The sequence below is a fragment of the Mastacembelus armatus genome, chromosome 15 (genome assembly GCF_900324485.2).
Source record: "Mastacembelus armatus chromosome 15, fMasArm1.2, whole genome shotgun sequence".
NCBI lineage: Eukaryota > Metazoa > Chordata > Actinopteri > Synbranchiformes > Mastacembelidae > Mastacembelus > Mastacembelus armatus.
In genome coordinates, this window is record NC_046647.1 from 14855977 (window position 1) to 14870688 (window position 14712).

Genomic DNA, 14712 nt, shown 5'->3' on the forward strand with positions numbered 1-14712 from the left:
GATGACTTTTGGAAATGTCTATCAAATGTTCGAACAACATAAATGACTTATGTTGGGAGCATTCATATTTTCCCCTCGTGATTAGAAACCCTGTGAATTGTTGCTTAAAGAGATTTTGGATATATGTCAAAATTATTTAAAAGTTATCTTCTTCCTACCATATTCTATCAGCTGCATGAGTGTAATGAATTATAGCAGCAGCAGCAATCCCGACTGTCAAGAAGGAGCAGAGGACAGACAAATCAGCATATCCATCCACCCACGCCACAGACAGGGTGGGTGTGATGATTGGTGCCACTGCTACGTGACAACACTGGCTTCTTATCACAGGGAGTAGACAAAGAAAAGAAGCAGATCCCACCTTCTTTTTCTCTCTCATTGTACCAGCTGTACCTCTCTGAATGGCCATGTTGGATTAGCTTACTTAAAAAAAAAAAAAAAAAAAAAAAAAAAAAGACTCCTCTACATACACTAAAACCATCATTCTACATCTAAGTGGAGAATGTAAATTGTGCCCACAACCAAGCCACAACTGAACTCTATCACTGAATTTTCTCTCTCTCTCTCTCTCTCACAAGAACATTTGTGCCTTAGCTGAAATGAAGGAAAAAACTGCTTAATTTCAAGGCTGGAGGAGTATGGTTTGTTGACAACTAATTGCTACAAGAACCCACTTTATAGCCCAGTGATTTTTCTGATAACTTAAACTGAGCGGGGCTTATCTACCAAAACACCTTGTAATCAGAGCTCTCACCCCCTGTGAGGAAGGCAGTCAGCTCTACCAGGGAAGGAATAGTAGTTGTGTTAATCTGGGGCTCTGTCTGTCTTACATTTCAGAGGTGTTTTATTTGATGTAACTGGTGGGGAAATGAACAGCTGTACAGTATAATATTACCCCAGCTACGGATAGTATAAAAAGAGAAAAGATAAATACTTAAATTAGGCTCAGGCAAGCGTTTAGCTTAATTTTAGTCAAATAAATTGGTTGGGAATGTTTCACCTATGTATATAAATAATAACTCAATAATGTAACAAAAACTAACACATTCACAGAGTATTAACATATTCAGAGGTTAAATGTCTATCTAAACTTTTCTCTGGCACTGTCCATGCAGTCTCCATGTTGTTATTGGCTGTATAGTGCTTAAAAAGAAAAAAGAAAAAAAAAAAAAGTATGGCAGTGATGCTCTTGATGAGCAGCTCTGTCAAGCCATTTTAACACTTAACAGATTTCACTTCAATATTCATAATTGATATCAGTTATCTAAAATTACATTTTGACTAGTCACAATTAAAATGTGACCAGTCACAATAATAATTTACGATATCGACAATATCATTTTGACTAGTCACAATTTTATTTGGGATATCCGAGATGACGTCACTGACGTCATTGCGCCGTTTCAGCGTTTATTCCACCGAAAGAATTCTTCACACAACTTCACACTTTTAAGCTAGCGTTATCTTAAATATTCTTTTAGATATCCAAAACTAATGTATTACTAGTCACAGTTTAATTGTAAACATCTGAAATCTGAATTCTGACTAGTCAAAAAAGCAGTGTGTGTGTGTGCGCGCGGGCACGCACTACACTTAAAACAAACGTGTCAATAAATACAGCTTCCCTCTTTCCCAGGTGCTTAAACTTTTGCCATTGCGTAAGAATTTATTGTCTGTCATATCTTTCGTCGCCACACAATACAATGCAGAGGGAAGAAAATGGTTTCCCTGCGGCCTGTAACTTGCATTTGGCAAAAAATGTTCCCACTGGTTTGCGTTACAACCAGAAGTTATGTCAGTAACCGTTTCAACTTTGGGCCATCAACTTTGTTTCCTACACAGTTTAATGTGCTTGCTTTCTCATTTACCTTCATTTCTGTTGAAATATCCAAAAAGGCCAGACTGAGTGTTTCATGCTTCCACGAGTGCAGCGTGTGCACCTTCCTCCCGCTACGTCCTTCACGTGCGTCGCAAAATTACCGCCCCTCTCTCCGACGCTGTAATTAGTTCCGCTTCGCTCCAAAATCATCATATGTTCGGGGCTAAAGCCCCAAATGATTATGCCTAATGACACCACTGGCTATTACTAGTGTTTGACCTTCGCAGACTGAATTTACAGTGAAACATCCCTTCGAGGAATGAAAATACAGAAGCACACTTGCATTGTTATACTATGGCTGTTAGCCCTCTGAGTCATTCAGCCAACATATGAACTAATTTTATTCTTACATGTGCCTGAATTGTACTCTACAGAAATGAAACAGGTGGCCAAGCACAAACACACAAGGAATAATAAAAAAAGATTCTCTGAAATTGTGCATGAGCCAGGTAAGTCTGGAGCCAGGCGTGTGTTCATTCATCCAAAGGCATGAGTCATCTATTGCTAGCTGTGCAAACTGTATGGTATTTGTTTTACTATTTTCAGTTTCTATAGCTAAATAATTGGTTTTGTAAAATCGAGAACAGAAACTTCAAATCCCCAAAGAAACTAAATTTAGGGACCGACACTTACACACAGATTTTGGAGCTAACAGCACAAGCCAGACAACAGAATAAAGCCACTCAGCTGAAGCTGAGCATGAATCACATAGAGTACACACACATTTGAAAGTGAAACACAGTGTGTACGAAGGTCCTGACATGTAACATTATAATCTCTCATTAAGACTCAAAACTGCTGGGAGCTGCGTACTGTCACGACTGTGTTTGTCGTGGTCGCATCAAAGCAGATACGCGGGCACGATGAAGTGAGCCTGGAAAATGTATGTACAGTCAAGATACAACCAGACATTTGAAGTTCAGCCAATAGAAAAACAACAGCCTTGGCTATAAATTCACAATGAAAGTGCTTCACATATAACAGTGAGTGTAACAGTGGACTCTTTTACAGGTGTAGAAGACTGATACTGAAAGAGAACAAAAAAGCAGATAAAAATACAGACTGTAGGACTTTGAAATTCAGCCAAAATTGAGTCTCCTGACTGATCTACCAGCCTTAAAGTCACACTGGTATTCACAGCAGTGAAAATGATGACCTTTGTTCTAATGCTAACATGCATGGGGTCAACTTCTCTAAGAGAAAGAGAATCAGCTGCTGCAGTTTGATGAAGCAGCAAATGTGCAAGTATAAGCAGGAGACAATCGGGTAGGCAGATAAATCAATAATACAGTCAGTGTTAATTAACAGATTCAAACATTTATATAAAACTTACACTGTGGGTTGATGCTGCTGCTTTGTTTGCAGAACACGCATGCAATCAATACAACTTCATTATGAGAACAGGCTCAAACTGTGGTGTCTCTAAAAGCCTCAAGAACCTCCTGTTTGGCATTATGCTTGTCGCTGGTCCGTGGAAACCAAAATGTCACTGCTTCAGAAGCGAGGAAACACAGGCTTGCGTTCAGCTTGACCTCCCTTCATTTTAGTTAAAAAGACACGGCAGGGTGGAGTTTTCTCAGCAAAATAACAACAAATCAAGTTCAGCAAAATTAAATTTAAGTTCAAGCTTTATGAATCAATAGCATGTAATGTGAAGGTGTAACCAATTGTAGTAGCAGTAGCCTAGAATGGACAAACACTGGCTCTTGACAAGGAATCATGTTTTTTTTTTAAGAGACTGCCACCGTACCCTTCCTTGTGCCTGGAAAATGTAAAAGATTTAGATGCCTCTAAATTTTTCACATGTTACACATTGCATCTTTAAGCTTCAAATGGTCTCTAGTTATATACTTTTTTATCTGTTATGCATTAAACTAAAATGGTTTTCAAATACATGTACCATAATTTCTGGGTTTACTGACGTCTGCTGTCAGTGTTAATTGTCAAAAAAATTTACAGATGTCTGCAAAGACCTTCAGAAGATCATATGCGCATGTCTGTGTGTAGCTGTAACCTTTTACCTCATTAACTCAGTCTTTAAAAGTTTAACTTTATCCTGGTTATGGGAGTACAGCAGAGACTTGATAATGTGTTTTAAAAAATCCATTGTAGCTTTTCCGTCTGTTCCTTCATTATGTGGAAGGGGCAGAAGTGAAAAAATCTTCTTTTCTTTTTCAGTGGAATTAATGAGAAAATCTGCCCAGCCACTATTGGCAATTTGTCATTACTGATAATTCATAGGATTGCTGGACAGCTACACATGTGACCACTGTTATAACAAATAGACCGGTGTCTTTTACCCTTATAGCTGGACAGTGGAGAAATCTCTTTCAATTAAACATTATAGATCACATCCCTGCTTTTAAATTTTTTTTTTTGGGGGGGGGGGGGGGGGGGTGTCTCATTGAGCATGTTAATTGAAATTTTCAATGATCCTGTGTGGTGGCCAGTGACAGTGGTAAATGAGTCTATTCTCTATTCAAAGTATAGGTGAAAGTAGAAACTGCTATATGACTAATATAACATAGTGGTCATTCATCACAGTCCACACATAAAAAGGGACGTTCTCTAAGTTCATTATCTAAGTTCTGTTTTGTTTACACTGTAGATCCAAACACCCACTACCACAACACATTATCGTGACTACAGAATGACAGAGAATCATTTATGTCCACTCCCATCAGCAGGATGATGAGCAGACATGTTGTCTTGCCTCCCTACCCATACCAGATCTGTATCAAATAATACTTTGATCTAATCTACTGGAGCACTAGATCAGAGGAGCTCGTTACATTGAGAAGATTTTGATTTGTGCAAATCACAGGAAAAAAAGTATATCCACTGCTTTATGGAATACCACAGCTGTCTTACTCGTTTATGAAAACTATCCTGTTTTCCCATAAAACAGAACAAGTGTTTGATCAAGGTCTCCTCTGTACTTAGGACAGTTATCAGTGCTAAAGCCTACTATTGTATTTGCAAAATACCATGAGTTGGTCATTATGGCTAGTCCCATTTGCTGGCATTGTTAGCATGTTTTAGGTCATGGGACAGTGAAAACACAGCATGCCCCCCTTGGCAAGACTGGAAGCTGTGCACACAGCATTGCTGTATGCTCCAGGCAGTGGTACTGTGGACTATAAATCTGGATGGAGTAGTCACTGCGTCCATTTAAAGCGCCATATAAGGCTTTGAACACTGCACCGATGAGGCCCCCCAGTCTCCCTAATCCGTGGCAATGAGCTATCTGAGCTTCAGCTTGTAAGTGACCATGGTGATGTCAGACACTGACTTGTAAAAAATATATTTTAATTGACGGTTTACACTATACTTTCCCTCCATATGCCATGTAACATCTCATTACCCGAACTGCTGTTCAGTATGACGCTCATGACATCAGCCTTACCACCAACCACGCAATCGTGCGTCGTGCTTCTATTTTTACACTATAAAGCTATTTTTGAACAGGGGTGCACCAACGTGCTTTTGACTCTGGCAGAGCAGACGATATAAGTAGAGAGAAAGACACCTCTGCTGAAGTACTTCTATGTCTTTTCAAAGCTGCCTTTCATGTCAGTGCGCAATTGCGCAGCCAAAACACCCTGAGCTATGTGACCAGTGGCATGACACGGGTGCTTGAAAACTACCGCAGCATCTCACGAGAACAAGCGTCCCGCTGTGACCCCATTCCCATGAAACGGACTTCCAGATTTCCTCATAATAATCAGGTGAGCATTCTCTCTATCAATTCCCTGAGACCAAATCGTGGACGCTGTTGGGGGGACCGCTCCGTTTATTGAAGACATTTGGAGCCTGGGGAGGGTACGCATGACAATGTATTGGACTCATCTGTGTTGTCACTGCGCTTCACGATGACAGTTTGCATCAGGGCTGTGGGTGCACTCAGCAAAAGTCCGGATATTTGAGAGGGAGCACCATGGACGCAGCCGATATAGTTGCTTCCTTGTTGATTTTGGGGATTATTGTCGTGTCGCTGCTGTCCAACGTTGTGGTGCTGATCTGCTTTCTGTACAACCCTGACATCCGCAAACAGGTACCTGGTCTTTTTATTCTCAACTTGACGTTTTGCAACCTGTTGCTAAGCGTCTCCAACATGCCACTAACTCTGTTTGGGCTCATCACCACGGGCCACCCTGGAGGCATCGCTTTGTGTCAAATTGTGGGTTTCCTCGACACTTTTCTCACCACAAACTCCATGCTCAGCATGGCAGCTCTCAGCATCGATAGATGGGTGGCGGTGGTGTTCCCGCTAAGCTACCACTCAAGAATAAGGCACCGGGATGCGGTGATAGCGCTGGGATACACGTGGTTCCACTCGTTTTGCTTCTCCACAGTGGCCACCTACCGCTCCTGGGTCGGGTACCACCACCTTTACGCATCGTGCACTCTCTGCAATGTCAAGGCGAAGGGAACCGGGACGCAGTTCATCATCTTCACCGTGGCTTTGCATTCTCTCACTTTCCTCCTCACGCTGATCGTGTTGTGTGTAACGTACCTGAAAGTGCTGAAAGTCGCAAGGTTTCACTGTAAACGCATCGACGTGATTACTATGCAGACGCTGGTGCTGCTGGTGGATATTCACCCCAGGTAAACAACCATCAGAGATGCATTCGGTCCAATCCATTTGTCCTTTTAATGCATTCAGTGAAATGTTTGAAAAGCTGTTCCCTTTCGTTTTGTTCGCTATGTGAAGCATCAGTACTTCAAATCAGTCCTCTCCTGAAAATCAAACCATTCATGTGTCTGAGTAAACATCATAAACATCATTGACATGAAATGATTAGGATTTCTTTTCTCTTCTTGGGCTTGCAAACAATGTTGAATCACTGAGCTGATGAACAAAATAATAATCAGTTTTGATAATCAATTTATCTGTCAAACACTTTCTGGCTCTAACCTGAGGACTTGCTTTGGACACTGGGTTGCACAAAATAAGCAAATACACACAACTTTTTGGGGTATTCCTCTTAATTGACTGCACATGGAAATTTAAACTGCTTCACTGTTTATGCCTAAACTCTGTGTTGTCAGTGTTTTCATTATCTTGCCTCATTAAGGTCACCATGGCCCTAATGAGGCATCATATTTACCATCCTCTCTGATTTCTAGTCAAACAATTCAAATTTGATTTGCTTCACATTTACATAATTGATATCTCTGCAATGTGGAATTTCTACAATAAAATCCTTCGACATAACATCACACAGTTTGCTGCTTTCCTCGCATCCATCCCATGTTTCCTCAGTGGACTGCTTCATTATTTCTGCATGTTTCTGATCATACCTCCTGGGTAGATAATGGCACCTGTGTGCTTTGGCAGTGTGCGCCAGAAATGCTTGGATGAGCAGAAGCGGAGGAGGCAGAGGGCCACCAAGAAGATCAGCACATTCATCGGCACATTTGTGGTATGCTTCATGCCGTATGTCATTACAAGGTGAGCAAAGAGTTACAATATTGCATACAAATCTGTGTGTGTGTGTGTGTGTGTGTGTGCGTGCGTGCGTGCGTGTGTGTGTGTGTGTGTGTGTGCATGTGAGGGGGGATGCTTATATGTGAGGTATTTTCCCATTGCACAATGTCATCAAAATACATGAAGTTTCTTTTCCTGATTGAAGGACATAGACGAAAAAAACTAGTTGAATTCTACACATTTTGGTTTTTCCTTATCCAGTTTAATAAGTAGAACAAGTCTCCCAAAAATTAATCTATTCCAGTTTGTGATTCTTGGTTTTCACTTACCTTGTTTTGGCTGCTGCTTGGCTTATCATGAGATAATTATTTTCACTGCTATCTTGTTATCTGGTGACAAATGTTTTCAACAGTTTCCTTTTCATAACGTCACAGCTTATTGATTATACACACATTTCTTATCCTTGTCACTGAGCCTTCCTATGTGGGGAGATGAGAGGGAGAGTGACACTGAGAGTCAGTAGATGAGTCAGTGATCATATAGCTGGCTCTCATTAGTATTAGCCCCAGTATTAGTGGTGGCAACCTGTCAGAAGCTGTTAGATGTATTACTGAAAAAGAAAAGAAGCACATTAGGAGCTGTGTGGTGGATAGACACAGTAGACCTAAAGAGATTGCACTAATAAAGAAGACAGATGAGCAATAAAACAGTGCTGCTGGTTTTTACTTTGTTTTGGCTATAATTTAATTTATTAGGACAAAGTGGTTGTCAGGAATTGGCTCTATTATAAAACTATTTTATAGCATCAAAAATGACTTGGCACCCATCAGTGAATATTCCCAATCACAGTGATGACATTTTAGTGAAGTGTGACATCTTCACAGTAGCACTGCACTGAGGGAGGTTCATTTGCTTTATTTGCTTTATTTGACTTCCAGTTACAGTGATCTAAGACCTAGCTCAGCTTCTACATTTTACTCGCTGATGGTGTGTGACATTTTTCTCTTTTTGCTTTTTTTTGGCGTAGAATTGTAGAGCTCTTCTCCACAGGGCCCATAAGCCCTCACTGGGGGGTGCTGTCCAAATGTTTGGCCTATAGCAAGGCAGCAAGTGACCCATTTGTCTACTCGCTGCTGCGTCACCAGTACAGGAAGACCTGCAGCCTTCTGGCTAACAAAATCCTCAAGAGGAGCCCACTCAACTCCTCCTCCCTCAGGATGGAGATCAGCACAGGGCAGAGCAACAATCCCAACAATCCCAACACAACCAACAACATCCAACTACCTACCAACAAGCCACTAGGCCAATAAATGGCATTACTTTTAAGGACAATTAGGGCATAGGTTTCTTGGATATTACATGTTATTTTAAGGGTAATGCTGATGAAAATGAGAGTATGACAGTAGATTCATCCCAGAAATAGTTTAACATCAGAGTAAATAAGCTTGTCACTTTACTGATGGACGATACTGGCAATATTCAGTTTTTTCCCTGTCAACAAATCCCATGAAAATACCTAAAACAGTATCTCTCAATACTTTCCCAGCTTATTTGAGGCACTAGGTCCCAGTCTCATTTGTTCCCATTGAGGAGATAAGTCTTAAAATGGGTCACTATTATATCATATATTGTAGTGAATATGCTTTCATTAGATAAATAACTTCCTCATCAGCAGGGCAGTGTAGTTTTTGGCAAATGTTCCTTAAACTGGAGTTAAAAGTGCAGTAGCAGATGGGATCAACTCAAAATGAACTACAGTGCACATGTTAATGGCAATGTAGGAACATGTCACCCAGTGTTAACAGTGTGATTTATAAAAGTATTTTTTATCATTCTTGGACAACAATGGACCTCTGGCACAGAGAAATAAGCTACAGTATATCAGGGTTTGGCTGTAATAATGATCAGTAGGATCAGTTCACTGACAATAACACTTGCCTTATCTTTTAAAACAGAACAGACTAACTTTTGTTGGACGTGTGTGTGTAGGTTGTAACGGCATTAACAGATTTTATTACATATAACACGAACTCTTTCTGAGATTAAATTATAGAGTGTTAAATTGTGTCATTAAAGGCTATAACACAAATTTAGACAGTAAACCGCCTCCAAAATTCAAAACATAGGAATGAACCATGCAACTGTAAGAACTTTTACCTTTCAGCTGAACGGAATAGCTGAATGTCTTGATTTAAATTCACGCATAACTTCTGACCTCAATGCTTATTCTCTACTTGGAAAAAGTAGCCTACTGTATGTGTTCAGCCAATAACTTAAAACACATTAGGCCTACTGATGTACAGTCATGTTGTAGAGAGTAGAGCAGTGGACCAGTAATTGAATTGAAATTACTGTATGTTGTAGCTGTGAGGCCTGAGCTCTGAAGTGCCTTTTGGACTATAAACTCACTGATTTAAACAAAAAAACAACAAAGAAAACCTTTCACATTCTGTAAGGTTTGGTATTATCTGGTGTGGTTGTTTGGTAACACTGTAGGAAGGTATTAAGTAATGTTTATTGTTGTAATACCACCACATTGTACAGGATGAAATATAATTTGAATGTGGTAGGCACTATTCAGCGATGTGTAATTACCATTCCAGCTCATGACATATGAGTAGCTGTGTGACCACTGGGTTGTAAAAAAAAAAAGATTAATTTAGACAACAATGGAGGATGTTGTGTTTTTACTTTACTGTGACAGTATAAAGCCTTTAAAAGGTGTACAATCTATTTATTTTTGTGAAAACTGTGTCTGATTTTTTGCTAAATATGTTTGTGATTATATCAGAATAAATGCTGTGCATTTTGACATTTTAAAACCTCACCAAAAGTGTCTTCTTACACATTTATTAATGTCAGTGTTCATTGCTATAATGACCTGAAATGACGCATGCACAGTTTTTTTTTATCAGATTTTTTTTTTTACCAATAGATAAGTCTGCCAAATCCTAACACCTTTATTCTCCCACACCGATTAAGCTGAGGATGAGGAATAATTAATTTGAAAAATCATTTAAGATGTGTTCCACCCACTGCTGCTGCTGTTGATGTGGCAGCAGAACAAAGACTTAGTACAAAAGCATCTGGGAGAGTTAAAGGCTTTCTTAATTGCAGAGCTGCAAGAAGGTGTGGGAAAAGAAGAAAAGGAACTTAGAAAAAGAGAGGAAAGTAGGCACCTCAAAGTTCAGGCAGTTGTGACAGCACTAAAAAATTCCACCTTCATCATAAACGAAAACTCTGTTAACTCTCCCTCCCAAACCCTGTGGTTAAACTTATTTTTCTTTTACTCACTTTCCTGACAAATATTTATGCTGATTCTGTCAAAAACACGAAACAATCATGACCTGTCACCCACCAAAGCTGCTTCCACTGGTTTTATTATTCACCAAGGGCAGCAAAATCTGCATTTATCATATCATTGTATTCACAGAACATGCCAACCAAGGGCAATTAGTGGAAACTATTCACAAAGTTTGGAAGGATCCCCAGTCTGGAGGTGTGCATAGTATACCTCATCTCCCTAGGAGACTCAGTGAGTGGGTGAGAGGCAGACACAACTCTGCCATACACGAAACGCTATGTACAGACCTTGTGATTAAGCTACAGTGCGTAGGAAGCACAAGAAAGCAGAGGGAGAATTCAAGGAAGATGCACTGGCTGACTTCACACAGCCACAGTGTTTGGGCACAAGTGGCTCTCCCCCTTCTCATAAAGTAAAGGTTTACCCAATAAAACACCGTCAAAACTGTGTGAAGTCAAAGTTCTCATTGGAAAACTGAGCTGCTAAATGTTTGTTGCATTTCATGAGCTTTAAAAGCAAAATTTAATGGAAATGCATTTTTACCCTTTAAATACTTTTTTATATTATACAATTCACAGAAGGGATTCCAACATGTTTCTTAAATTATATCTCTATCTCTGCAATGCTATATCCATTTGTTGTGCAAGCTATTACAACTCATTATATCAACTCATTATTTGTCATAATAGAAAAAGGTTGTTGAATTGTGAAAAAAAAGAAAAACATTCTGGGCAACTAGAGTCATCAGTGCACTGGAACCTCTTTTACACAGCAGCAGCAACACTGAACTGAGCAAGTGATGAATCATTCACCACATGCTGAGAAAACTTAAATGACTGATCTTTTTCATTTTTTTATATCAACAAAAGAGCAAACAATGTGTTTTATTGTGCGCTCCCTAAGGTTTGTTCATTAATCACACTATCAGGTGTTACGCATCACGAGGCGTTCAAACACCGCAAGTCACTTGATCACTGCAAACAAAATATGGACTGCTAATGAATACTATATATATATGCCTTCCATTATGTCTAATTGCCTCACTCCCTCTCAGTCTCTTGCTGTCTTCACCTTTAGTTGACAGGTTTGTTCATAACACTGCCACTGGAAGTGCAGGACTGATCAGCTCCCAGCATATAATGTGAGTCATGGGAATGTTAGACTAAAATGTCATGGTATTCAGCATTTCCTTTAGCAAACACACTTCTCATAGACCCATTGAAAAACAAAGATGATCTATTTCTGTCCTGGAATGCTCAATTTGTTTTTGTTGTAGACTACTTTTTTTTTTTTTTTATCTCTGAGGCATTTTCTAGAGAAAACCTCATAGGCTACTTCTAAAATAAGGTTTTCGGGAACCTGAAAGAGTTCAGACAAACAGCTTATGAAAATCAAGAAAACCTGTTTTACGAAGTTTCCACAGAATATTAATAAGCAGTTTTGAGCTCATGTGAAATCCACCACAAGGACAAAGTCTGCTCCACAAGTCTATGTCAAAGTAGTGGACAAAGTGATCTGTTCTCTCACCCAATTTCATCTGGCTTCAACACCCTGTGACCCCGGCTGTACCAGGAGAAGCAGTAGACAATGATGGACTGATGTTGTTGTATGACAGGTCAGGGAACATGAATGTCTGTTTAAACTGACACTGACATTATTGTTCAATACAAACACCAAGCAAGATGTGTTGAAGTTCTTTTCTACAAAATTAGACATGTACATTTTTGGGTCAGTCCCATAAACTTATAAACAAGCTAATGAACATAACCCAGTGTGACCTCCACATTATTAAATTGGAACAGAGTCCAGCTAGGAAGTAGCTTTCCAGTAACAACTGCTTAAAAACAATCAGCAAGTCTCTCTCTCTCTCTCTCTCTCTCTCTCTCTCTCTCTCTCTCCATATATATATATATATATATATATATCTATCTATCTATCTATCTATCTATCTATATATATATATATATATATATATATATATATATATGTGTGTGTTTGACTTGTAAATGTCTAATTTGAAGCAGGAGAAGGGAAAGGGGGGAAAAAACTGTGAAAACATGATTTTACAGTATAAAGAGGCACTAAAGTTACTAAAAGTACACAAACACACACCATCCCCTTCCTTCTCCCACAGCTGCATGAAATCTTTCAGCTGATGCAGAGACACTGTCTGCTCAAAAGTAAAGCTTCATGTCAGAGTAACACCCACTGAGTAAAACTGCCCTGAATCAATCAACACTAAAACTCCAGGGAAGGAAATTCTGCTACACCTTGGGCTTAAAAACAGATCAGAGTAGAAATGTCCCATTTTTGTTCCTAATCAAAATTCAAGACAAGAAGACACATTAAGGTGTAACCACAAGGCTTTTATTTGCATGTGAATACAGAGTGAATTGATTTGCATTCAAATGTTTGAGACAAGTATCAAGTACTTTTTAAAGACTTCTCACCTTAAGACACCTTTACTTGCCAAAGTGTAGACATAGTAAAGTTTTGGTGACTTTAACTGTGGCAGCTGTTCTGAGAATGGCACTGCTGAAAGTTAATGACAGTGTGATGTAGTGTACGTGGCTTCAGTCGTCAAAGTGAGTCACTTCCAACCATCTGTTTGATGATCAGAAGATATAATAACTGTAGAGAGTTTGGGTGATGGACGTACAACAGATGGCTCCCAGTAAAACTTTTAATATTAATTAAAGCTCAATGATACAGAGTCAGGATATTTTGAAGGAATTTTTAATTAATTTATTTATAGATTTCTCTTACTGTAGGCCAGCTAGAAAGAATAAGCGTAATCATCACGTATACATACATATATATATATATGTAACACAAATTAAGAGATTAAATATTGCTTTTTATCTTTGGGTGGATAGTGCACTACAGGTCGTATTTTAGTCAGGCTATTTTTTAGAGGAATCTCTACTATGTCAAAAAAAAAGTTTGTCCTAGAGTGAATCATTTCAAAAGTATTTTTTAAGAAAATGATCTAGGCAACAGTTTGCATATGTAATGTAAAATGGACTAAAGTGCTGTATATAGTACATCAGCTGCAACACATCACTTTAACTGAGATTCAGCCAAAAATGATATGGGATTGACCCTGACCAATGCTGCTTGGTCTTCTCTGAGTCTGACCTCTGTGACTCCTGTTAGCATGCTGCCCATGTTTACCAGTGCTGCCCAGTATACAAGGCACACATTCAGACAGTCATCTCCTACTTCATTGATGGAACTCTGCACGCAGACTCCCAACTCACTAGTAACTTGACTCTGCAGTGTCTTAAATCAATTGAAATTGAAATTGAAATTAATTTCTTGACCAACGTCTTTGACTTTTTAAATCACAGGTAATAATAGGAGTAATCAGTGCTATAGTGAAAGTACGATAATGTAGTTATTCTATAAAATTGTCGTGTTCAAGCTTGTATCCATTGAAACCCACATTACCTATTTCCCCAATATCATATAAACACATCACTGCACCTTTGCCTTGTGTCATTCTGCTATAAAACCTTCAGATAAACCTGAGGCTAGGAGCTGATGCTATGAAATCCATCTGACAGGTGATTCTATCTTTTTCATTACCCTGCTGTCAGCTGCAGTGAAGACCGTGTGTGATAAAAATGTGCCAAAACGAGCCACTTCTGACATGAGGTACCATTAGAAATCCCATCAGACAATAATTGAGACCAAAGAGGGGCACATCTTAACTGACACAGGGAGGACATATCATTGTTTGAGGTGAGGTAAAGTTCAGAGAAGGTTAAAAGTGAAGCAGAAGTGAAGACACCATTCAGGATTGTGTTATATTTCAACAAACAGTGTTCACAGTTTCATTCCCTGGAAGAAAAAAAAAAACAGAACATCCGCTAACAGTAAGTGGCACAGTCTGGTGAGGAGAGAGTGACTAAAGCAGGATGTGAATGTTGCTCAGTGACCATATTTGTCTTTTCCAGGCTTGTTCCACTTAGTCAGTGCCCTGAACTGCAGAGGAAGTCTAAAAGAGAAATGTAAGGAGAATGCCATTAAAAGAGCAAAGAAAACCCCACTGGGAGGGATTGGGAATCTATCAGGAGAGAGAACTAAACTGATCCA

General features: G+C 39.3%; 1 protein-coding gene and 1 long non-coding RNA gene across 2 annotated transcripts in view; one reads left to right on the forward strand and one right to left on the reverse strand.

Moving 5' to 3' along the window:
* LOC113131856 (uncharacterized) overlaps positions 1–1963 on the reverse strand; it is a 94658-nt gene extending 92695 nt beyond the window's left edge. Inside the window, exon 1 of the long non-coding RNA XR_003295847.1 lies at positions 1869–1963. This is a non-coding gene — a long non-coding RNA (uncharacterized LOC113131856). The remainder of the gene's footprint in view (positions 1–1868) is intronic.
* A 3813-nt stretch (positions 1964–5776) lies between these two features.
* LOC113131961 (G-protein coupled receptor 26-like) lies at positions 5777–8709 on the forward strand. Its single transcript, XM_026309745.1, has 3 exons — positions 5777–6487; positions 7221–7334; positions 8338–8709. The coding sequence occupies exons 1-3, from the start codon at positions 5817–5819 to the stop codon at positions 8618–8620; spliced, it is 1068 nt and encodes a 355-aa protein (XP_026165530.1). The 5' UTR covers positions 5777–5816; the 3' UTR covers positions 8621–8709.
* The last annotated feature ends 6003 nt before the right edge of the window (positions 8710–14712 follow it).

What these genes read in the sequence shown, in the direction of transcription:
- LOC113131961 (XM_026309745.1), top strand. Translation starts at nt 5,817, where the DNA reads ATGGACGCAGCCGATATAGTTGCTTCCTTGTTGATTTTGGGGATTATT. An exon ending in CTGGTGGATATTCACCCCAG is followed by an intron (nt 6,488 to 7,220) that starts GTAAACAACCAT and finishes GTGCTTTGGCAG; the next exon opens with TGTGCGCCAGAAATGCTTGG. An exon ending in ATGCCGTATGTCATTACAAG is followed by an intron (nt 7,335 to 8,337) that starts GTGAGCAAAGAG and finishes TTTTTGGCGTAG; the next exon opens with AATTGTAGAGCTCTTCTCCA.